General features: G+C 35.1%; 2 protein-coding genes across 12 annotated transcripts in view; one reads left to right on the forward strand and one right to left on the reverse strand.

Annotated features, from left to right (window-relative positions):
* The window catches only part of ESF1 (ESF1 nucleolar pre-rRNA processing protein homolog), a 65,608-nt gene extending 43,568 nt beyond the window's left edge, over positions 1 to 22,040 (reverse strand). Inside the window, exons 1-8 of one of the 2 annotated variants that reach the window (XM_015079635.3) lie at positions 21,903 to 22,040; positions 19,902 to 20,578; positions 14,389 to 14,807; positions 13,462 to 13,575; positions 10,668 to 10,768; positions 9,503 to 9,655; positions 7,242 to 7,356; positions 5,431 to 5,578 (exon numbers count right to left, since the gene is read on the reverse strand). In XM_015079635.3, the coding sequence (XP_014935121.2) occupies positions 5,431 to 5,578; positions 7,242 to 7,356; positions 9,503 to 9,655; positions 10,668 to 10,768; positions 13,462 to 13,575; positions 14,389 to 14,807; positions 19,902 to 20,535 (1,684 nt within the window). In that variant the 5' untranslated portion in view covers positions 20,536 to 20,578; positions 21,903 to 22,040. The other variant, XM_015079634.3, reaches the window with a different exon arrangement.
* NDUFAF5 (NADH:ubiquinone oxidoreductase complex assembly factor 5) overlaps positions 1 to 26,343 on the forward strand; it is a 61,600-nt gene that overhangs the window by 14,296 nt on the left and 20,961 nt on the right. For 4 of the 10 annotated variants that reach the window (XR_003423888.2, XR_003423889.2, XM_015079636.3 and 1 more), the window contains exons 1-3: positions 22,001 to 22,303; positions 23,290 to 23,330; positions 25,384 to 25,447. Coding sequence is in view for 4 of the 10 variants with exons in the window: in XM_015079636.3 (XP_014935122.1) it covers positions 22,058 to 22,303; positions 23,290 to 23,330; positions 25,384 to 25,447 (351 nt within the window). In the remaining 6 variants the exon portion in view is untranslated. Of the gene's footprint in view, positions 1 to 21,994; positions 22,304 to 23,289; positions 23,331 to 25,383; positions 25,448 to 26,343 lie in introns of those variants that run through there. The other 6 variants (XM_053200269.1, XM_053200267.1, XM_015079638.3 and 3 more) reach the window with 5 other exon arrangements.

The raw sequence follows: 26,343 nt of genomic DNA on the forward strand, positions 1-26,343 counted from the left end.
AATGTCTAATATCATCAAACATTTAGCTGTCAAACATCAATGTTAACAGATTGCCCTCACATCTTAAAAAAGGTGACATGGAAAAAACATTGGTTAAGTAAATGTTTTCATAGTTTTTTTCTCTAAATGAATAAAAAAATAGTCCAGGACATTCTTTCCATCCTATCACACTTTTATATTTTCACTCAAACAGCTGAAATTCATCTTTTTCCTGTTTGTGCTTTGTGCCACAAAAATAATGTTGGATAGAATTCTGTCATGTATCCCATAACTCAATGGATAAAACATGAGGAACACATTAACAAAATGGCAATGTATTTCTTTCTATTAAAAGCTTACTTCTGAAAACATAATTAGAAGCAAGCTCCTTCCAGGTTGAAATTTTAGTGGTAAGTCTCTGATGGCCTACTTTAAATTGATTTTTTCCAGTACTAAAATTTTACTTTCCAAAGCTCTAAAATGTGGGATAATTCATGTAAATCTGTTTTTTCCCAATTCAAGGACAATACTTTGTGAGAGCCTTAATACTATATAAGGAATGAAAAAAGTAGTCCAACAGTAAGAAGCCCTGTGATGATCTTTTATAAACAACACCAGGAACATCTAGTAACTCTAAAGCATTCAAAAATACTAATGTATCTATCAGAGGCACTACACTGCAGATTAAAGTAAGCTGGCAATCAATTAAAATAATGAAGAAAAATGCATGCTTTTAAAACTTAATGAGTAGTATATTTAAAACAAAAAGCCATTAATTCTTAAAGTTTTAGAAGTAAAAATATATGATACATGGTAGTATGGTAAGCACTTTGTGACCATTATCTCAATCTTTCCAAACATGAGCCAGGTACTATTATTATCCTCATTTCATAGCTGTGGAAAGAAAAGCACAAGGGCTTAGGAAAGTTAACCTATGTAACTTTACTATGTGGTAAACTCAGGATTTGAAACCAGTGGAGCACAAGATCTTAAAAATATACTACACATCACATTTTTGTCCAAATGTCAGTATCATTTCAAGTCTAGGTCAGTTCTCTCAAACCAATCAAAGAAACCTATTAACATTCTTCACAAATATACATGTTCTCTTCTTTCCTTTAACTTAGAGCAGCTAAGTTTTAGTGAAGAAAAACTATTCCAGAATTATCAGAAAGTGATAAATGACCATACAGGCATGTGAATAAAAAGAATCTATAGACAAATCAGTATGTATATGAGAGAAAGACAGGCTATTTGAAAAAGGACTTGGTTGTTCTGATCATACTAGAAATAAAATGGTCACTCAATCTGGAGTTGAGTTTGAAATGCCAAAAATTAATAAGCAACAGTCACTGAAGCCTGAATAAAATGAGAAGGCTTTTATGCCCAACATAACTACCCTTGCAAATCATACTTTTTCAGAGACTATTAAATACCTAAGAAATTATGTGGTTTTATTAATATGAGATGTCTGAACAAAGAAACTAGGATGACTTTTCCATTTCATGTGTGGAGTACAATTCACGTTATGAAAAACTTAGAAAAATAATGCAGTATCTTCAGTAGTCTAAAAAATGATAGGCCAATCATAGGATCTCAGAAAGTTAGTTTAATGGTCCTATGATAATACTAAAAAGAATTTTATGGCACAAAAACAGACACAACAGAACAAAGAACCCAGAAATGGACCCATAAACGTATGGCCAACTAATCTTTGACAAAGCAGGAAAGAATATCCAATGGAATAAAGACAGTTTCTTCAGCAAGTGGTGCTGGGAAAACTGGACAGAGACATACAGAACAATGTACCTGGATCACTTTCTTACACCATACACAAAAATAAACCCAAAATGGATGAAAGACCTAAAGGTAAGACAGGAAGCCATCAAAATCCTTGAGAAGAAAGCAGGCAAAAACCTCTTTGATCTTGGCCGCAGCAACTTCTTACTCAACATGTCTCCGGAGGTAAGGGAAACAAAAGCAAAAATGAACTACTGGGACCTCATCAAAATAAAAAGCTTCTGCACAGCAAAGGAAACAATCAGCAAAACTAAAAGGCAACTGACAGAATGGGAGAAGATATTTGCAAATGACGTACCAGATAAAGGGTTAGTATCCAAAATCTATAAAGAACTTAGCAAACTCAACACCCAAAAAACAAATAATCCAGTGAAGAAATGGGAAAAAGACATGAACAGACACTTCTCTAAAGAAGACATCCAGATGGCCAACTGACACATGAAAAAAATGCTCAATGTCACTCATCATCAAGGAAATACAAATCAAAACCACAATGAGATACCACCTCACTCCTGTCAGAAAGGCTAACATTAACAACTCAGGCAACAACAGATGTTAGCGAGGACGCAATTCTGCATGAAAACTGATGCAGCCACTCTGCAAAACAATATAGAGGTTCCTCAAAAAATTAAAAATAGAGCTTCCCTAGGACCTAGCAATTGTACTACTAGGTATTTATCCAAGGAATACAGGTATGCTGTTTCGAAGAGACACATGCACCCCAATGTTTATAGCAGCACTATCGACAATAGCCCAAGTATGGAAAGAGCCCAAATATCCATCGACTGATGGATGAATAAAGATATGGTATATATATATATACAATGGAATTCTACTCGGTGATGAGAAACAATGAAATCTTGCCATTTGAAACAATGCGATGGAACTAGAATGTATTATGCTAAGTGAAATAAGTCAGAGAAAGACAAATATCATAATGATTTCACTCATATGTGGAATTTAAGAAATGAAACAGATGAATATAGGGGAAGGGGAGCAAAAACAGATAAGATAAAAGCAGAGTGGGGGAGACAAACCATAAGAGACCCTTAAATACAGAGCACAAATTGAGGGTTGCTGGTGGGGTGTTGGGAATGGGTGATGAGCATTAAGGAAGGCACTTGTTGGGATGAGCACTGGGTGTTATATGTAAGTGATGAATCACTAAATTCTATTCCTGAAATCATTATTACTAACTTGGATTTAACTAAATTAACTTGGATTTAAATAAAAAATAAATTAGATAAAAAAAAAAAAAACGGAAAAGAAAAAAGAAAAAAAAAGGAAAAAAAAAGTGTGAACCATAATGTAAACAATGGACTTTTCGGTGATACTGATATGTCAGTGTAGGTTCCTCATTTGTAACAAATATGCCACCTCGGTTAGGGATGTTGATAATGAGGCAGGCTGTGTGTATGCATGTGTTAGGAGGGTGGGCAGAGGGATGTGGGAACAATGTATTTTCAGCTCATTTCTGCTGTGAACTCAAAACTGTTGTAAAAAATATAGTCTATTAAAACAGAAGAAAAGAAAGGCTCAAGAAAAAAACAAAACAAAACTGGAGTAATGTAGTCCCAGAATGACCAGAGTAAATGAAAGTTCTCTCTGATTAGATACTCTCATCTCAACTATCAAATTAGCACACAAGGTTAACTACATATACAAGGAAACAAAAATAATAGAAATGAACCCAAAAAGACTTAAAATACTGAAATCATCAGATACAGACTTTAAGAAGATACTTAACTCTGTTTATGGAAGTGTTGAAAATATCTGCAATGAATAGAAAATTATATAAAGTGGTATTGCTGTTTTGAAAAATGGCCAAACAGGACTTTTGGAAGTCTATCAACAGATTCAACACCACTGAAAAGCAAATTAGGAACTGGAAGATAGGTCAGAAGAAAACAGCAGAATGCAGCACAGAGAGATGATAGATCAAGAAATATACAAGAGTAGCAACATGGAAGTTACAGTGAAAATATCTTATATACATACATGTATATACGTGTGTGTGTGTGTCCACACACACATAATTAGAGTTCCAGAAAGAGAGGGAAGAAGAAATGTGTGACTAGACAATGGTTGAGAAATTTCCAAAAGGGATCAAAGATACCATGGCACAAATGCAAGAAATCCAATAAACCCGAAGCACACAAATAAATCTGTTAGTTCACAGTAAAACTGAAGACAAAAAAAAAAAAAAAAGAAAAAAGGACAAAAAAACTTGAAAAGTAGTCAAAGAAAAAAGAAATCCAGGAATCTAGATTACCTTCAAAAGACTGAAAAAAGTAGTCACGAAAAAAATTCTAGACAATCTTCAAAACACTGAAAATGTCAGACAGGTGATTTCTCAAAAATGAGGAAACTACAAGTCAGTAGGATATTATCATTATCATTAGTGTGGGGATGGAGAGGACTTCCTAGAATTTTTTTTTTTTTTTTTTTTAACTAGTGAAAGTATCTTTCTCAAATGAAAGCCAAACAAGGATATTTTTTTACTAAAACTCAAGAGAGTTTGACACCAGCAAACACTACCAGAACTTATCAGGGATATATTTAAGACAGAAGGAAAATGGTCCTTAGAAGTATGACATTTAGAAAAGAATAAAGAGCAAAAAAAAGTGAAGAAAATGTGGGTAAAATGAAATAGGGCAGTTTAAATATCAATATCCCGTGGAACTTATAAAAAAAGACGATTACAAAACAGAAGATAACATGAAAGTCGTTTTAAGATTTCTCTGTATTATCTAAGAGGGTAAAAATATTAATTACCATTAGACCTTAATAAATTAAGAATGCAAGTCACAATTTCTAAACAATCACTAAACGAACTGAAACAGTCTACTTTCCAAACTAGTTGAGGAGAAAATGGAATACAAAAAATAATCAATCCAAAAGTAACTCTTAATATTAAAAAAGGGGGCATTACAGAGCATTTGACTAGTTTGTTAAGAGACTACAAAACTATGTGAATTAGGACAAGTCTAAAAGGCCAGGCTTTAGGCACCTGGGTGGCTCAGTCACTTGAGCATCCAAATCTTGATTTTGGGCTCAGGTCATGATTCCAGGGTCATGGGGTTGAGCCACCCATTGAGCTCCACATTGAGTGTGGAACCTGCTTGGGATTCTCTCTCACCCCTTCTGCCCCTCTCCTCGGCTCACGTATGCTCTCTTTAAAAAAAAAAAAAATTAAAATTAAAAGAATTAAAAGGTCAGGCTTTTTTTGTTTGGTATAAGCTGTGCGGGAGGAGCAGAAAAAGTGGGGGGAACAGAGGATCCAAAGCAGGCTCCATGCTGACAGCCGAGAGAGCCTGATGCAGGGCTCGAACCTACAAACAGTGAGATCATGACCTGAGCTGAAGTTGGACACTCAACCGACTGAGCCACCCAAGCGACCCTGTTTGGTAAAAGTTTTAAACAAAATGTTTGTGGTTAAAGAAATTCAGGCCAAAAAAATACTTCTAAAAAGTTTCAAATATTATCCATAGGTGTATATAATACTGTACACTTGAGTATGCTTTGCAGGCAGCCTAAGAATTAGCTTGGCACTCCCTTTAAACTACTGCCAAAGACGTATTTTCACTAATAAGCCTAGATTAGGGATCTAAATGCTTGTGAACATAGAACACCAAAAGACTTAACAAGTACCTTGTAGCTCCTCTTCTATCTCCTCTTCATCTTCACTAGAGGAAGCTAAGTAAGCTTGAAAATCCATGTCCAAAAGCTCTTCCTTTTTAAACTTCCTGTTGAGTGTTGTAATTCTTTCATGATCAGTCTCATCCCAAGTAATTTCCACCTTCACCAATAAGAATAAAAAAGTATCAGAATATTTGTCATTAATGTGGATGTTTAACAATATTTAAAAGGTTAAGACATGTTAAAGCAAATCATAAATAACATGCTTAATAAAAAGTATTTTATTTATGAAAGAGGAACCATTTTCATCAATCTATGTTCTTCTATCTCTCTGCTATATGCAAGGTACTCTATTATTGGGAGTAGAAATTCATCAGTGTGTTAATTAATTGTAGGGAAAGAAATAAAACACATTAGTGAAAACATTACATTATTATGAACCAAGAAAACATGTTTTTCACCTGGAGTTCTAAGTATTTCAGGAGGTCTACAAACTATGTGAAATCTATTAAAGCTTTCAACACAATTTCAATAGGGTCCTTTTTCCAAAAAAAGATTAAGAGCCATTGATAAGAAATGTATCTACTGGTTGGAAGTACAGTAAACCCCCACGATACAGAAATTCATCTATAACATGATTAGTGTTGATTGACTCCTGCCCTCTATGCAGCCCCTATTCTCAGATGGGGTCTTGTCAGATGTTTTAACTTCATTATAAGTTAATGAATTATAAGGGTGGGTCCCCTATGTTTTGTTTTGTTTTGTTTTGTTTTGTTTTGTTTTGTTTTGTTTTCTCCTCAGGCTAATCTCCCCAGATCAGGGCAACAAAATGGGCACCAGTTAACCAAAGGATCCCTAAGATAACTGTCACTACCTTAGAAGCTCTAACTAGTCACAGGATTCAGAATTACCCCTATTCAGAAAACTTCCCTGAGATGATAACCATAAAACTGCTACTGGAACTGGTACAGATGTGGATGGTACACTAGGAATTCCAGAAAAGCTGTCTGGACAGTCTTGCCTTGGTCATATTTCAGTCTTGAAAAGAAACCAACCCTACATTTTACGTTACTGAATCTTTTAAACTACACTTATCGCATAATGGTGGGGTTTTACCATACTCAGTAACTCATCAAGGTCACATAGTGCCCACCATAGCATGCGGAAGACATATACAATAGGTCTCTCTACCATCAGCCTGTCCTCAGAAGAGCACAGTGGTCTGTCACAGAAAAGGCAATGGGAAGACTGGGTAGTTGCTGCAGAGTCTATCTGTGGGTAGAAGGTTTATGGGGGGGAAAGAAGAGAGAAGGTAGGCAGCTAAGTACCAAACTAATTCAATAAAAATCTTCTGGCCGTTCATAATTAAGCATTACTGTGACATCTAGTAGTCCTGAATTACTTTACTTAAATTGTTTTTATAATTTTGGATCATATCCACAGAAAAAATGTGTTTCTATTTAAAATTTCTACTGGTTTTAACTGTGATTTGAAATAATCTGTTACCTCCTTCTCCTTACTCTGTAGGGTATTAATAACTGACATATAACTTATTAAAGAATCTAGTTGAATAAGAATGTACGGGAAAGACAGAGGAGAAAAACATTTGCGGGTAAATGACTCAAGCTTAAAGACATAACAAAAATTTGAAAATAGGTTCAAACAAATAAAAATGCAAATATACTTGTGTTTCTCTTCTACTTGTATTTGTGCATTAAAATTTTGAATACTTTCCATTTTCAAAGATGTTATAAGTAAATAATACACCAAATCTTTTCTTAAAGCAAGAATCCAGCTATACACTTTTAACAGTTAAGAAATACCGTTGAGGTTCCCATCGCAGCAGATGTGAAATATTTTGGTTTATATGCTGTTAAATCCACTTCTGAGGCTATGTCCTTGGGCTCATCATCAAAGGTAATATCATCTGGTATAAACCTAAGAAACAAAAAATAAAGTTATTTAAACATATGCTGTAGTGATAAACAACCAGAGTTTAGATTCTCCCCTAATTAGTTCTAGTTTGTACATACATACCATATAAAAGTTTCTATAAAACACACACGTAGATGAGGCAAACAATGTTAGAAATAACCTTGGCGCAAAATTTCTGAAATTCATAAACCATAAATCTGTAATTCCACTAAATTTGAATGAACTCTGTAGGTAGAAACCCTGCATTAGGAATCAGTTAATATGAATCAGGTGCAAACACACATGCCCCCCCACCCCCCATGTTTCAAAACGACCTAGACTCCTGATGGCACAGTCTTGGCTTGTATATGGTATTTTGAAGATCAAATAGAACTAGTAATGGATAAGTGTTCTAAATATAAAGTATCAAACACAGAAGGTGTCAGTGAAAATAAGGAATAAGCTTAAAATTAAGACTAAAAAATCTTCACAATATTATCTTACAATATTTTTTCATAAATAATTAGCTACTAAGTGTAAGTGTAATTGTCTGACAACGCTTAGGCATCAGGCTAAAGAATAGGGGGGAAAAGCATAGTTAAATAACCCATGGTTAATATATTTAGGTTTTGTAATTTATATAGATTTTGTTCCATACACAAAAAAAGCATATGCTCTATAATCCACTAAAAATTATTTGTTGGTAGAGAAACAAATAATTAAGGTTCACTAGGTCTACACAGTATCCTCCTCCAGCTACACTTCTGCACAGATTTAGTAGAAGAGAAATAGGTATCTGAAACCAATATTTTTAAGTGTTATTAATGTGCATGCATTTATATTTTCGGGCAGGTGAAATAAAGTTTCTCTAGATAATTGGACAGTAGCAGAAAACTCAATTTTCTTTTCTGATGCATGCTTAACAAAATCAAACAGGGAATGTAAATTTTTTCCATGGTCACTGATCTTATTTTCTAGGCCTGCCAGACCTTATTCTAACATAGTATGGAAATGTCCCCAAACAGAACTAGAAAGAACAAAATGATCCCGAAAACAACATGTTAACATGAATTCGTAACATCCAAAGAGTTTGATATTCTAACAAATGTTTGGTAACTACTATTTAAACATTCAGAACAAGTACCTCCAACTGAAACTCTTAACATAAAAGAGAAGGAAACACTTGTCTGATGAGATAAGCCCTTTGTGTTAAATATGCAAGCATACTAAAATTTTATTCCAAATTATCAATTCAAAAATTTTTATTTGTTTTTCTACCAGTCGGAATGCTTTCAAAGTATGAAAGCCACTGACTATGAATGATGCATTTTTTTTTGGAAATATTTCATTTTGAGAACAAAGCCTCTCACAAACCTGGATGCAGAGAACTGATTTTTATTCAAAGTGTCATAGTAAAATGGTGTATTGGGTTCAAAAGGACTAGGCTAATGATAAAATGGTACAGTAGTTTAGTTTCCTGTTTCCTCAGAACTGACATTTACAACCACCTAAGGGTTTTCAGCTCTGGGTCAGTGAAGCCTGTGCACGTGGTGAAAATAACGCCGAAGTCCAAAGACAATGCCGGCAACACCATTCATTCATTGAACAGCATTTATGGCGGCATTGTCCAATGAAACTTTCTGTGATGACGGCAATCTGCTCTATCCAACATATGGTCTGCCCTATATCTGCTCTGCATTAAGTACTTTACATATGTCTAATGACTAAGCAAATGAATGATTTTAAAATTTTTAAAAATTTTAAATAGTCAGATGTGACTAGTGGCTACTGTATTAGGCAGCACAGATGTAGAGGTACCAGTTTATTAGCAAATTCCTCTGCCCCTACCTCAATGCTTTTTTTTTAAGTTAATTCACCTGGTTCCTAGTTCTAAAAGAGAGTTGCAAAGAAAATATCACTACATAGAACTAAAAACATAGCCAGTATGTTTGAAATTCAGGATATAAATGCGGGGTGACTCATACATAATAGTTTAGCATTTCCTTGTTATAGTTTTCTTTAAGAGTGATGCTCCACAGGAGCAAAAAATCCCAAAGCAAAAAATCCTCTTTCACAACATGAAACAACATAAAATACTAGGAGTCTAATATTTTACTTCTTATAATCATATTGTGCTACAAGATAAAATCGGTAAGACATACTGGATTACCTTAGATCTATGAATGAACAACTACTTTCAAATTCCAGGCCGTCACAATCCTCATAAATTTTGCCAGCTGTTTCAGGGGAATCACAGTCTACTACTGCATAATAGTACTTGAGTCGTTTGAATTGATAATCTCTCAGTTTTTCTCTAGAAGTCCTAAAAGGTAGAAAACTCATTAAGCTTAGAACACAAAGACCGATCTTCCTTTAAAAAATGAATGTAATTGTTTCAAAAAATTGTTTCATCCCAATCTATCTTTCTTTCATGACTCTGCCTTTATGGGCATTAATACTTAAGCTCATTTTATTATTTTGACAAGGCACAGACTAGGTATTTTGATTGAAATTTAGTGTCTAGAAGAGTGTAAGAATTACATATGGTAACCTAGAGTTTAACTCTTGAATAGTCATTTTTTTTATTTTGCTACCACATATAACCGCTCAAGTAAAACTGCTGAACAAGTTTATAATGTTAAATGTATTATATTAATATAATATATTAACATTAATACAATTAATGATATTAATAATTAAACATATTACAAACTATGCTAGGAAAGCATTAGTTCTAAGTACAAAGAAATTCCTGATCTGGTAAAATGTTTATTTCAGATTTATGTCTTGTCAAGTCTAAATGGTTGTAAGTTTAATTTCATTTAACATATTGAAACTCTTCATTGGCTCTCTTCTGCCACCAATCTTGTCAATTACCATTTTTATTACGTGCACATAGCTCCACCTAGTGGTTTAAAAATTACCTTAAATTTTTTTTCAATACTACATTATGATGATAAAACAATGTTATCACTATTTTTTTATTTAATCCTCAAATTTACAAAAACTGTATATTTTGAAGGCAAATAGGGTTTCAATGCCACTATTATGGAAAGCAACATCTCAGGAAAAAAACAAAACTTATTCAGAGCAATGAGGCTGAGAAATGTTTTTCAAAACTGCAGTAATTTGTGAATACTGAAATGTAAATATACACACAAAATGTTGTTGGAATAGCGTGCCACTTCTGACAGACTTTAATTTGCTTTTGCAACCTGTTTTAACGATGAATGGCAGGCAGAGCATAAACTTTAGTTCCATTACAGTGACCACAATTCTGAGTTAGTGACATGAACTTATGAGATTTAATTTTATTTTCTATAATGGCTTAATACCAGTCCTTTTCAGGGGCATCTTCAGGTATACTTAATAACTCTACTGGTCCTTGAACTTGCTCTTCCTTCATCCTCTCCTTTCCAAATTCTGAAGGATATATCTAAAAACATACACACACACACAAAAAAAATAAGATAAGATCAATATATTCTTTACTTTTCTTACAATATCCGGAACTCCAAGAATTACAACTGAACTCAATGAAAACAGCAAGAATGACTCACTTCCAAACCTACTACGGAAAGCTAAAACATTCTGAGGAATCTCCTTAAAAATAGTTGTTTTGGTTGGAATGAAACAGATGTGGAACTTGAGAACAAAAACAGAGTGTCTCCTGCATACATCAACTAGGACAAGATGGTTCTGGAATCCAAGGGAAAAATAAAAGCAAAACAAGAGTCTAGGCACTCCAGGAACTCAATGTAAACACACACGAGAAATGACTGTTGACGCAAAATACACAAAAATGATTACTGAAGGACATAAAACATACGTAATAAAAAATAATTTTGTAATACTCAATTTATCTTTTAAGTCATATCATTTATCCAATATCCATTATCCAATGCTTTAAGAAATCCTTTAAATAGAGGGGCTCCTGGGTGGCTCAGTCTGACTTTTGTTCAGGTCATGATCTCACAGTTCGTGGGTTTGGGTCCAATGTTGGGCTATGCTGACAACTTGGGGAGCCTGGAGTCTGCTTCAGATTCTGTGTTTCCTTCTCTCTCTGCCCCTACTCTCCCCCTGCCCCAAAATAAATAAACTTAAAAAAAATTAAGAAATCCTTTAAATATAACTGAAAATTATCACATAGTTTAGATACAATCTTGGTATAAAAAAAGGATTCACCCTCATTGGGATTTGGTACTATTTTTTTTTTTAAGTTTATTTATTTATTTTGAGAGAGGGAGTGTGTGTGTGAGCATGAATGGGGGAGGAAAAGGGAGAGAGAGGGAGAGGGAGAGGAAGAGGGCGAGAGAGAGAGAGAGAGAGAGAGAGAGAGAGAGAGAGAGAGAGAGAGAGAGAAAATCCCAAGCAGGCTCCATGCTGTCAGGGCAGAGCCCAAGGTGGGGCTCAAACTCAAGAACCATAGATCATGACCTGAGCTGAAACCAAGAGTTGGACATTTAACCTACTGAGCTACCCAGGCAACCCAGGATTTGGTATTTTTGTATATTGGCTACTTTTGAGAGTCAAGAAATATAACTGTATTAATCTGTCTTGTTTGGATACTACTGGGCTTAATATATATGTTAAACTATTTTTTTTCAATTCTGTGCAATATGCAATTTATCAAATAGGGGATTTGAGTTTTTCCTATTAGTGTGAGTGGCAATGATAGGTTTTCACGTAGAAGTTTGAAATATATATGTAGTCACATCTGTTGATTCCTTTTCCCTTTTCAAAGTCTAGAAATTCCTAATACCTATTTCCTGAAACACAGATTTAATAAAAACACAATTCCATTTTATTCTGTTTCTGGGGTTTGATTTTTTAATTTTTTCCCATACTTTATCTAGAGTTTATTTTGGGCTATTATAAGGTAAAGATCTGAAATAAGCTCTTCATATAAAGACTCATCCATTTGTTCCAATATCAGGTATTCAAACTTATTTTGGTCTAAATTATAATATAAACTCTTCTATTTATCTATTCCATTCCATCTATTTGTCCCTCTATTTTTACCCAAACTTCTTAACTCACATAGCAATATAAAAGATTTAGATGTTGTACCTGACAGAATCCTTTTATACTGGTGTATTTTCCCAAAAATGTATTAGTCATTCTCACTGTTTATTCTTTTAGATGATTACTGGTATCCTTTTTCTTTACTTTCATTTGAACTGAGATTATGGCTGAAACTACACTAAACCTATAGAACTGACATCTTTAAATATTTAAACAGAATTATAATTTAGAGCTGTTTCAGGCACTACACTAAATACTAAGTGTGAGTTTCTTTTCATTTCATCCTTACAACTACCCTAGGAAATGCTATTTTTGCATCCACTGCCAGATGAGAGAACACATCTGAGAGATTAATAAAATGCCCAAAATCACATGCCATATATCAGAATCAAGATTTGTATTTTTTTTTTTAATGTTTATTTATTTATTTTGAGAGAGACAGCATGAGCAGGGGAGGGGCAGAAAGAGAAGGAGAGAGGGAGTCCCAAGCAGGTTCAAGCCTGAGGCAGGGCTGGTTCCCACAAACTATGAGATTATGACCTGAGCTGAAATCAGGAGTTAGATACTTAACTGATTGAGCCACCTAGGTGCCCCCAGAATCAAGATCTGCCTGCAGTCTGTCATACAACAAAGCCTGGATTCTTAACCATTATGCTTGCTTTCCAGAAATATGGTATCTCAAAATTTAAGTTTTTCAAATTTACCAGTGTTACCATTTCACAAATGTCACATGTTTAAGGGAATTCTTAAGGATTTTGTGTTTCTGTTGCTAGTAAAAATAGATTTTTTTTCCTTAATTGGTTAAGAATTGAAGAATGCAATTAAAAAATATTTATTTTATACTCTGTCCCTTTATTGAGCTTTATATATTGTAATAGCTTTCCAATTGATCTCTTTGGGTTTTTAAATTACGTACAATCAGCTAACCCATCAATAGCAATAATTTTACTCCTTCCTTTTACGTTTGTTATACTGGTTTCATGCCTAACTACAGTGGACAACTGCCAGATTATTTTCTTTAAAAGGAAAAGTATGACTTAAAAAAAAAAAAAGATCAGATTCAAAATGTTTAGAAATTTACTTCAAAATGAAATCAATTCTCACCTTTACAGAAAATATAACACCTCCTTTAGGTTTAAATGAATTAAACAAAGCCAGCAAATCTTTTGCCTTTAATCTGTCCCAGTCCATGTTGCAAACAGCTAATCGACGTGTAATCTAAGAAATGAGAAAAATTAAATATTACATAACCTCTATCATTCCCAACACTTATAAAATATACAAAAAACGTAATGCTTTCTTTCCCCCAAAATTCTTACATCATCAATATAAGTATTTATCTAAATAGTTTCAATATGTATAAGAGAAAACTTTGGTCCTGAGAAACTTAACAGAAGACCATGGGGGAGAGGAAGTGGGGAAAAAAAAGTTACAGAGAGGGAGGAAGGCAAACCATAAGAGACTCTTAAATACTGAGAACAAACTGAGGGTTGATGGGACGGGGGGAGGGAGAGGGTAAAGTGGGTGATGGGCATCGAGAAGGGCACCTGTTGGGATGAGCACTGGGTGTTGCATGGAAACCAATTTGACAATAAATTATATTTAATATAAAAAAATAAATAAAAATAAAGATGATATTTAAAAAAGAAAAAGAAAACTTTGGTTGAGTCACACATGATAAAACTGTCAACAGATAAACACTTTCTCTTATATGGTTTTTAGTTCTTGAATCAGAATACGATAATCAGCTGATTTTTTAATAACTAAGTTTGTTAAGCTATTTTGCTTCCCATGAATGAGCATGGAGGTTAAGTAGATTACCCTATATCATTTCTAATAGGTGCAGTAGGAACTGAAATAAAAACTACCAGCTAAAACAATCAATTCCATATCAAGAAGTTTTAATGAGAATCATCATTAAGAGTATTTACCAATAAATCTTTTCCCAATTTAATGACATCAATTCTACCATTCATAAAAGCTACTTGTACTGTGCTCATCACATATAATCTTATTTATTCAAAAGCTCACCTCATCAGCCCGAGGAGCATCTTTATCTAATTCTCTCCAAGCATGCTCAAAACCAGAGTCCTCTGGCAGTAAATCTGCCATATCTTCTTCATCTTCAGAACTAGTTTCTATATTTCCTTTACCCCTTGCAAGATCAGGACCACTGTCACTTTCATCATCATTCTCACTCTCCTCATCTTCATCCTCCTCCTCATCATTCTCATTTCCATCAACAACAACATCATCATCATCATCATCATCATCATCATCATCATCATCATCAGTTGAACTTCTACCAATGCCTGTAATTTCATCTTCAGATTCTTCATCACCTATTTCACTAGCACTTTCTGAATCTTCCTCCAGAGCATCTTTGTCAAACCTCTTACCACCTGTCAAGTTTTCAAAACCATCACTGTCTCTTGCCATTAGTGAAACCACTGCAAAAAACATTAAAGGAGGGAGAAATTAAGAAAATGTAAACACAATTAAATTCAAATCACATTATTCTGACCTCAAATCCAGTAAAAGTAATTTCTATGAAAGAGACTTAAAAAACAAACAAACCCTAAATTCAATAAAAGTTCATGCCTAAAGTACTTGATAGAAATTTTGATATGTACCCAGATCATACAAGTAGATTCACATATTTGTTCAGAATTATGCAGTGCCTGCTGTGTGCTAGGTGCTCAATATAAAATCATTGGTAAGAGAAGTTATTAGTTAAGCGAATAGATGGAAGGGTCTGGATCAAATAAAATCAATCACATCCATACACATAAAGAGCTACAATAGGAGTCTCTATATAAGTGCAACTGAGTTGCTACTTGAAGGATAAAGAGGAAGTATTCAAGATTAATGAGGGAAATGCTCCAAACACCAAGAAAAATAAATGCAAAGATCCAAGAATAGGAAAAAGCTGGCAAGAATATATGGACTGCAGGTGGCCAAGAGTCAAGTAAGAAATTAAACTGAATAGCGAGGTACAGGCCACGCTTTCCAAAAACCATGTAGAAGGTTTGGATTTTGTCATAAAAGCAGTGATAAGCTACTGCTATGCTTTCAGAAAGAGGGACATCATCAGATTTGCACAGTGAGATAGATCACCTTGACTATGCTGTAGAAACTTGACCAGATGGAGTCAAGAGGATATGATTAGAAAATTAGAAGTGTAGTACAATACTCCTACCAAGAGATGAAGATAGCACTAAATTATTAGAAACAGATACAAAGAGGTTAATGGATTCACTTCAGAGTTTCAGAGTCAGGAGTTAAAATCAACAGTAATTAGTGACAGGGGCTTGGTATGAGGCACAGAAGTTTTAGAATTGTCAAAGATGAGTCCCAGCTTCTTGGCTTGAGGATGGATGGATGGATGGATGGATAGATAGATAGATAGATAGATAGATAGATACATAGATACATAGATACGTAGATACATAGATAAACATGCAATATTGGAAAAGAAACAGTTTGCTTGCTTGGTAGAGGTAGATCATGAGTTCAGTTTTCACTATGTTGAATCTGAAGTGCCTTGGAATCATACACGAGGAGAAATCAAGAAGGCTGCTGGCTGTATGAGTTTACAACTCAGAAAAGTTGCGTGCTGGAGATAAAACTTTTCACTCACTCATGTGTAGTGATAACAGAAGCTTGAGATGTGGATAAGATCACCTATGCAGGGCAAAACACAGGTTTTCTGCTAAATCTTGAACTTTGTAACTAATAGCAATACCATGAAGAGTGAAAGATTGTTTTTACTTATATTGGATTTTTTTTTAACCCTCATAACTGAAAAACCTCATTTTCTAGTTCTAAAGCAATTTATATGATTCTTTCTACTATGGGTATGTGTATGTTGATATACAGTATCTCACACATTTTATTCATCTTTAAGTTGGAGCTTATGTTTCTGCTTAAAGCTCTATTTGCAGAAATGAAAAAAATATTAAAAGCTTAATGCTTAGAATGAAATTCAAAGTTAGTTTTTCCCTTGGTCCTATAATCTTATAATAGTTATTCATTGACCTACTATTTACTACTTACTTTACTATGTAAATAAAAGGCATTGAACTCAGGAAAAGAAAAAGGGAGATGGCTTGTAACATGATCCTATGCTCCTGATTGTTCATAAGCCAAAAGAAATTTTTTATTGAATAATGAAGCTTTATTCTAAGGTAACACAGAAGAGACATCTAAATTTGCCTGCAGAGAGGTATTTAAGACAGGCTTCACAAAGATGCCATTTGATCTGAGACTAAATGAAAGAGTTCTGCTAGGAGGAAAAGAAATGGGCTTCTGTTTTAGTACCACAAGAGAGTGGGGGACCATAAAAAATAACTAGCCAGGAGATGTGAAAAAGCCAAAAAAAAGGAATTATCATAAGTTCTGCATATGAGATCAAAAAACACCACAACAGTGAAGGAGAGTTACTATGAGGCAAGCACCAGAATTCACTTTTAAGCAACGTGCTCAGAAATAACACCTCAGAGATCTACCTTTATCTAATACTGCAATTATTTCTCAAGCATCAGTCATTATTATGCCATTTTCATGATTTTTGCATATCACTGTTTTTCACTAAATTGAAATCTTTTTTAATTAAAAAAATTAGCTTTGTTCTAAGTATCTCTGATGTCACAGATGTGATGTAGTGACTCTACTTTTTCTTAAATAAATACTTATTCCTAAATACATATCTATTAACATAAAAAACTTTGAGTATCTTGTTACATATGCCATGTTTTCCCGTATGACAATGGTACATACATCACACTTTGTGTGTGATTTGGGTTATATAATAAATCAATACACAAAAGACTTAAAAAAGATCTAGTATTTTAATACTTTTGATATCGAGTACATTCAGAGTACTGATTTATTCAGTAAATATTTGCTCAGAGCCCACCATGTATACAATACTAGATAATGTAGGATTATCTCTCTATTCTTGGATGGTACTGCTCTACAGTAACTGTAAACAGTACTTACCTTGCTACTTAAAAAAATGCTTTGTTACCCCCCCCCATTATAAAAGTAATGAATGCTCATTGGAAAAATATTAAGATAATACAGGTTAATAAATAAAATAAAAAGACTAGTAATTTTTCATGCAGAGATACCTGGATGGCTATTTTGGTACATAATTCCCTAAATCTGTTTTCTATGATGTATCCATTAATTTTTTTAAGTAGCTTGTCACACCATTATTACTATTTTGCAACTTATTTTTAAAGCTTCATATATCATAAACATTTGGATATATCACAATTTATTTAATCAATCCCCTGATTTATGCTAATTTTACATTTTAAAAACAATGCTATAATGCATATTATTTGCACTTATGCCCAATTAAAATAAGTTCTTAGGAGTACAAGTGCTGGGCATCAACATATCATAATGACACATAATACCAAACCATACCTCCTCACATCACCTGTACCTTGCAGCACTTAAAAAGACCCCTGCACATAGTAGTTGCTGGAATGATAACTGACAAATGAATAATGAACAAAAGATGGTTATATACAAAGTCACTATTCCTTACTTACACCTAATGCCTTTCTAGACTATAGAACTGATGTAAATTACTGGAAGAAACATGATGGGGTAGAAAGAAAGATTCAAAGACTTGAGTCGCAGGCCCAGCTCTGTGTATCCTAACATAAATCACTTTAGTCTTGTTTCCCAATTAATCTATCCTAATTTCTCAAGCTTACTGAGAAAATTTAATGGAGATATATAAAAAGATTCTATAAAATCAATCCAAAGGATTATATGGGTATGTTTTATTAATCCAATGCCCCAAATCAAGTGAAATTTAAAAGAGGTTAGACTAACTTATCTCACAAACTCAGCATCAAACAAATCTTGCTGCTGTTCCTATTCTGATCTTATTCTCCAATTTCAATAACCAAACTCCTATCCCTTCTCCTTACACCTCAGTTTGCTGCCTGGTTCCACTACAAACGAAATGACACCCCATCCTGACCTCCTACTCCCTATCTAGAATTCTATCTACTGCCTGATACCTCCTACCTTTCCAGTATAATCTCAGCCTGTCAAGACCTCTCAGGCTCTTCCTGGATGCCTATCCTCCTTGGGTCTCGTAATCACAGCCAGCTTTGGGCTCATCTGAATACCAATTTTCAATTAACAACATCAACAACTGGCAACACCAACACTCAAAATTCCTTGCTGCTGGATGGGACACAAAATTTTAATAAGTAAACAAGTAGGCATGAACTAGAATCAGACATTTCTTAGTTCCAAACAACCACTTTTAGCTGTGTTATCCACTCACCCCTTTAGAGACCTTATTATCTAATCAAATGGGAATACTTATCTCTTCTGAACATATCCAACCATATCTTTGCTCAAAAAGTCCTTTCTATATAGAATGCTCTGGTCCCTCAATTTACTTTTTCCAAATCTGATCGTACTTCTCCTATCAATTTTTCTCTGGTTGCCGTATCTTGAGCGACGTCTTCCTCTGAATTCTCATAGCCCTCTGCTAAATATCTTTTATACCACTTACCATTATTCTATCATATATTATGGACCTAATTTCTTCTACTTTAGATCTGTGGTGTCCAGTATGTACAAGCAGCCACATGTAGCAATTGAGTACTTGTAATGTGGCTCATTCAAATTTTAAACTTGAGATTAGTATGAAAATAGAATGTAAACTATATCATTCAACTTTTTTTAAGTTGATTACATCTTGAATGAACTTTTTGATGTATTAGGTTAAATATTGTTATTAAAAATGAATTTCACCTGTTTTTTTTACTTCTTAATGTGTCAACTAGAAAATTCAAAATTATACATTTTTTATTAGACAGTGCCGCTTTAGCTGATGGCACTGCAGAGTTTAGCAGGACGTTATTTACAAAAGAGGATCTGCAAAGGGCCAGGAAGGGCTGAAATCAAGGCCAAACTCCACTAACACGCTCTGCAGGCGTGTTGTGTCTGCTCAGGGGAAATAAACCTAACTGCTTCACTCAAAGCTGCTGGCCCTTACCAAACTGTGAGCTCTGGGAGCTCTGCATGTCTAAAAGGGCGTAACTTTTTCTAATGTGCACAGACATCATATAAGCTAGTAGTAGGCCTAAGATGGGGGCCCATATCTTACTCATGTTTATCTGCCACATTACAAGTTACTACAAGTAGCTGAATGAAGGATGAATGAGTACCCAACTCTACTAACCCTCTTCAGACACCTCTTCTTACTGTGTGATGACAACATATAACGTTTTACTTGGTTACAGAACATAGCTCTCACTAGTCCCCACCACAAATCACAATCATTGTGTAGCCTCAAGTTTTTCTCTCCTAGCAATTAATAACACAAAATAAAAAATTAATAATCATTACATGGTATTCTTTCTTTCATAGCTTTATCTCCCAAATAAGCATTTGATCATTCTCATTATACTATAGAAATTCTTACTACATGTCTCCTTTTTAAAAAAATCAGTATAAAAATTAGTAATGTAATATCAAAGTATCTGTAATTCTTTCCAACAAACCTGATAGCATTTCTCTTCTTGTCTTAGAGTACTTGAGCTTGGGAGATTTCACAATTTCAGAGACGCCCAAGTCTACTTTTCCTTTGGGACATGACTCTGTATTATGTTGAACAATGTTTTTTTTCCCTGTTGTACTTTTCTGTGTAAATTCTTCTCTGTTTTTCTTAGAACTTATTTTTGAATCTACCTTCTTAGATTTGCATGACTCTTCCATTTTCTGAATTCTGTCAGAGTTATCCAAATCATTTTTATCTCCAGAATCCTTTTGATTAATTTTTTTACTTTCTCTCTTTTTCTCTTCAACTAGATTTTTTGATTCTATTTTGTTGTTAGTCTCGGGTTTTTTCTTCTTCCTTTTCTTTTGGTTCAATGCTTTATCATCTTCATAAGATAGATCTGAATCAGAATCTGAAAGGTCATAAAAACGCTTCAAGTCCTCTGTAGTGCTGTGGTTGATGGGGCGTCCTCTTTTATCCACAGCATAATTCAACTTGAACCTTTTGTCATGAAACATTGCTCGAAATCTCTTGTCAATTTTGACTTTTCGATCCTTTTCTGGCATTTCCCAAAATCTTGGGTCCTTTGTAACCCTCCTAAACCGCTGGTCACTCATTATTTCTTCTTTGGATGCCATTTTTAAATGTCTGACTGGACAAATGCTTTGAAGAAATCAAACACTAAAAAGCAAAACAAATGTTATAATAATGAAGGATTAGTAATACAAGATGCTTTGGGAAAAAATACTAATTCACAATATATTCTAAGTTAAACGTACACAAAGTTAACACATCCAATTTCATTTCCCAAACTTATTCTTAGTCACATGCAGAAAAGCAAAAACAATCAGAACATCCTCTTTTGATTACAGAGCATTTGGAGAAACAAATTTAAGGCAAAAGCAAACAGAACTCCAGGGCTTTACAGAGGGAGGCAAAATGCTTACTAGCCAATTGGCTTAGTAAGCAAGCCAATGCTTACTAGCCAACTACTCAGAGTTTGTACATTTCTTTTTATATACCTGTACTTGTTACAAGTTAAAAGCTAATGTAATCAAGTTTCCCAAGCCTCAGTTGGTCTCATTTGTTTCTTCACATTCTGGTCCCATTCTCTGTTAGTCTTCACCTCATGCTACTCTGGACAGCCCTTAATTCTACATGACTAGTGTCCTAACAGACCCAAATCAATTAGGTTTAGCTCACAAAGTTCCCTCTATAAATCCAAGCATCCTTCAAAAATCAGGTAAAGTTTCATCGTAGTTAATAAATTTCACTTCTTTCTATTTTTTCTTATTTTATAAGAACTACGGCCCAAACAGGCTGATTCTTCTTGAAACATATTAGACTCTGTAGGTGTGGGAGAGATTAGTATTGTTCCCTTGAAAATAGTTCCTAATGGTTTAACATCTCAATTTGCTTTTGCAGAGCTAAGAGTCATTGATTATTAAGAACAAAAAAGAACTAATCAAACAGGGTAGTGCTTTGTTTTGAAAGGCTTATTTTTTTCCTTAAATTTGAAAACAACTTTTTATAACCAAAAAGAAAAAAAATCACAGGTTTCAATGATGCATTTACACACTTAATCATTTAACCCTCTGAACAGGTGGGAACGGAATAGCTGTTTCATCTAGTTATTAGGTGTATTAATGTTTACGCTGAAAGCATTCGATAAACGTCAGATATTCAGGCAGAGAAGGGCGACCTGACGTCACCTTCTGACCCCCACCTTCATTTCCTTAGCGCACTCTCCCCTGTACCCACCCTCTAACGCGGAGAACACCAGGGTGGTCCCAGAACGACGATCTCCTACCCAACCTTAAACCTCAGGGCACAGCTAAGGACTGAGGTCCCTCAAAAGGACCCTGGGGAGGATCAAGGAAGTCTGAAAAACGAGACCGGAATGGCAAGGGAAAAGGGGGTAACCCCCCCGTGAATCCGAAGGAGACCCTGTCAGAGATTAGTTCGGGATCCCCTGCAACCCTTTCAGAAATCCAACCCTACTCACCTCCTCGTCGCGTCTCACATGCGACGCAGACCCAGAGTCCTCCGCGGGACGCTCCTCCGGGACGGCAAGAGAACTGGTCCAAACTACGTTCGCTTCACCTCTGCGGCGACCCGTAGCGTAGGCGCCGGAGCCGCGGTGGCGCAGGCGCAACGTAAATGCGCCTGCTTTACCGGGGGGAGATGTTGCGGTTAGGCGTCCTCTGTCTGTGGCGGCGGAGACCTCTGGTGTTTGGGGTCCCAGCAAAGAACCTCGGCCTTAGAAAGGTTGCTTCCGGCGTCTCTCCCCCGGGCAGCACCTCGCCCAGAGCCCTAAATATCTTCGACCGGGATTTGAAGAGAAAACAGAAGAACTGGGCGGCCCGGCAGCCCGAACCCATGAAGTTTGACTATCTGAAGGAGGAGGTGAGTCCGCGCGGCAGCAGGGGAAGGGCGACGCCGAGCTCTGGCTCCGAGTCCAGGGGCTCCGGCCAGGCCCCAGCAGACCCCACATCACGTGTGACCTTGAGCAGCCGTTCTGCCTGAGCCTCTACTGTAATCCCTGAAGGGGTGGACCGGGATATTTGTAAGCTGTTCATTCACTCACTCACTCAGCAAATATCGCTTGAATTGTGTACATGTATATTATGGGCAGAGTAAGACCGCTACCCTCAGGAGGTTTCATTCTTATGGGAGTAGATGAACAAGAAATGTAATTTCGGCCAAAGTAAGGTGAGGTACTAAAGTGAAGTGGGGTGAGGACTCCGATGGTCAGAGAAGGCCGCTCAGGCAGAGGACATGATGAGGCAAGCTGAGATCTGGAGAGAGTAGCCTTGTAATCATAGAGAAGGACAAGTGATCGTGAGGCGGGAAGGACCTTGTTGAGGACCTTGTTGAGGCCTCCAGTGAAGCTTCCGTGAAGAGGAGAGTGGAAGAGGAGGTCAGGCCGAGAGGACTCGGGTTATTAGGGCGGTAAGAGATGAGGACTTCGGATTTACTTGTCTAACTGAGCTGCCCATTCAGTATGGTGATCTCTGGCCCCATGTGGCTATTGAGCACTTGAAATGTGGCTAGTCCAACTGAGATGTGCTGTTAAGTGTAAAATACACTGGATTTCAGTAACTGAAAAAAGGATGCAAAATATTTCATTAATTTTTTTTATCTTGATTACGTGTTGAAATTATAGTTTTGATATTCTGAAGTAATTTGCCTCAATCTGTTTCCTAGGGTAATTTAATAATTATGTTCCTATTTATAATTTGTGGTCAGATTGAAAATGGGATAGGGAGAAGTACTTATCAGCATGTTGAAACATAAGTAACCTATGGATTGTTGAATGCTGGAAAAAGAGTGTCGCTTCTCTGTTATGCGTACTCGATTTATATACATCATAGCCGCTTGTAATCCTTCAGGTTGGAAGCCGGATTGCAGACCGCGTATATGACATAGCTAGGTAAGTGATGATTATCATAATAAAATACAATTTTTTGACTGGAAATTCAAGAGATTGAATGCTGAGAGCTTAATGTATGGCAGAATCTAGAGGAATTTATTACCAGGATTCTCAATGTTAATCACACTCTAAGTCTCTCCTTTATATATGTACATATATATATATATATATGTATATATGTATATTATATAGGAGAACAAGTGTTCTTTTTATTTCATTCTTGGAAAAAAAAAAAAAAAGCACAACTCCTAGCTTCTCTCTGAGCCTGAATGACTGATCCAATTTCATCTGGCCAAAAGCCACTAATGAAAACATTGCGGTTAAATTGTTGGTTAAATTACACCAACATGGGATGAACTTATTACATTTGTCTATAAAAGGAATTTTATAAAATCAAAAACAGTAATTTTTTAGAGATATTCTTGCTACTTAGAATCTTGGTATGAATTAACTTCATAAGGTAAGAAAAAATGCTTCATTGTTACAAATAGTTACCCCCATTTCATCTGTTTTATTAGGAAATGAAACAAATAGTTCTCTACATTTGCTTGGATTTTAGGCCATTTATTAAAAATGAAACATTGAATTTTCTAAGTCAGTATGGATTGTACAGTCTTTGTATGTCTTAGTATGCCTTAGTACTGAGCAAAACATTGTTTACAGAGAGACTTGTGATTATGGCATGTCTTAAACTAACATTAACTCTTTAGAATTAAATCATTAAAAATACCAGTCTAAAAAAAAGTACCAGAGTAAATGTCCTTGAAGTAATGTTCTATTGTTACAAAGTATAGTTTGTATTGTCCACCCTGATCTTTTGTTGATTTTTAAAAACTAGCCCGGCAGATTATTAAATGTCTTATTTGTGGTATCTGAGGTCCACTTAATACTGTTACAACTTAGGATAATAATAGCAACTCATAACCAACATTTGTTGAGCATTTGTACTGTGCTAGATACTTTCCATGCACCATTTCATAAAATTCTCTCGAGTGAGGTAGTAACTTTTCCATTTTATGGATGGGGAAACAGATTCAGTAAGATTAAGTCACTTGTCTATGGTCACAGAACCAGTACATTGCTGACCCAGAATTCTAAGTCACATCTTTCTCATCCCAAAGCTGTGCACTTCAACATGTCACACTGCCTGTGTTCACAGTCAAGATAGTGAGCATTTTGTAAATAAACAGTTCTTTCTCACACCAGTTCTCCAATTGTGTCCTGGTGTTCTATACTTTTGACATAGGTTTTTGACAGAAATTGGAAAAGGACTCTTTTGGTTCCAATAGAAAATATGTTATTAATGGATGCAATTTTAAGTTTTCCTGTCACAAATTTTTCTTAAACCTGTGGATGGCCTACACTTAGATGTGTTAACTGGTGTGGTTTAGTATGACATTTATTTAGAGAAGACGACATAGCATAGGGGTAGTAGTTTTGGTTCCAGGATTCAAACTAACTGAATTCAAGTTCTGACTGCTGCTTATTAGTTGAGTGACCTTGGGTTGAGTTGCTTTGAGCACATAGCACATTGCTTTGAATCTGGTAAGATTTCAGTAAAAGTTAGCTACTATTTAGTTGGTGTTTTATTTTGTGTTTAGCTTAACATATTAATAGTTCATGATATTTTACATGATGATTTTAAGTCACCTGTTGCCTCAACAAATTTGAGAAAAAGATAATTAGTAAGTTCTAAATAAGTATGCAGATATTTTCATTTAATTTACATTAGCTTCTCTTCATTCTTTATTTGGATATATTATCAAATTGAAATACTCCTACCAAATTTGTTCTTTGAATTCATATCTTGGAGCAGCCTCATGGAAAGCTGGTTAACTGTGGGGTCCTGTGAATGTCTGTACCAGACAGACTTGCTCTTTCAATATGTTCTCTGGTAGAAATAGCTTGTGAGGTGAGGCAGAAAAGGTAGATAATATAACTTTTTGAAAGTTGTATTCATTAATATGTTTTTATTTAAGAAAAATTACTTCTTAATAACTGTTTTGTGGACTGTTATTACAGACGAATCATAACTTGTGTGTCTACTTTTTAGAAAATTTTCCCTTGCTTTGGATGTTGGTTGTGGAAGAGGTTACATAGCACAGCATTTGAATAAGGTATATCTATTCAATGACTTAATTTAAGAAATAAAATTGGCTAATCTTAAAGTCTTCCTTAATTCAGCTTGTATCATATTTAGATTTTGATTATATCAAAATTGCCAAGTTTTTTTTTTAATGGCAAACCAATAGTTGTTTTGTGTCTCCTCTTAAGTATTTTTTTCTTAAAGTGGCTTTTCTTTTTTTTTTTCAATCCATTTTATATAATGATTCCTACCTATAGTTTAAGTCTATGTAAGATATGTTGCTCTTCATTCCCATTCTGTGCAGATGTTTTTGATACTTCAAATTAAAATCAGATCGACATTCATTTGGAAAATGTGATTGAACTAATTTTTTAGCTGGGAAAAATATTTTATCATTTGATTAGAAATCTTTGTGTATTTATAAGTAGCCATTGTTAAGGCTTATACCATTTTATTTTGCATTTTCTAATTCAGAACATAAAGACATTTATTGTTTTAACCCCTGTATATATGATACTGTGTTGGACACCAATTAAAGTGGGCTTTCTGTGTAAAATCTACTTTGAAAAAGCATACACTTGGGCCGGGGTGGTGGGAGGGGGTTGTGAGAGGCTCCACAAACACAAACAATGCTCAGGCCAGAAAACTTATTCATTGATTCTTCTTGTGTCCTCCCCTCCCACATTGAATCCATCAGCAAATTTTATTTGGATTTCAAAATATATCCCTAACTACTACTTCTTACCACTTTCACTATTATCATATTGGTCTACACTGCAGTAGCCCCTTAATGACCTCCCTGCTTCTACCTTTGCCCCCAGTAGTCCATTCTCACAGCAAAGTAATCCTTTTAAAGCACAGGTCAGTTCATTGCCAGTCCTCTGCTCAGAACTTTTGGCTTCTTATCTAACTCAGTAATAAGCCAGT

The sequence above is a fragment of the Acinonyx jubatus genome, chromosome A3 (genome assembly GCF_027475565.1).
Source record: "Acinonyx jubatus isolate Ajub_Pintada_27869175 chromosome A3, VMU_Ajub_asm_v1.0, whole genome shotgun sequence".
Lineage (NCBI taxonomy): Eukaryota > Metazoa > Chordata > Mammalia > Carnivora > Felidae > Acinonyx > Acinonyx jubatus.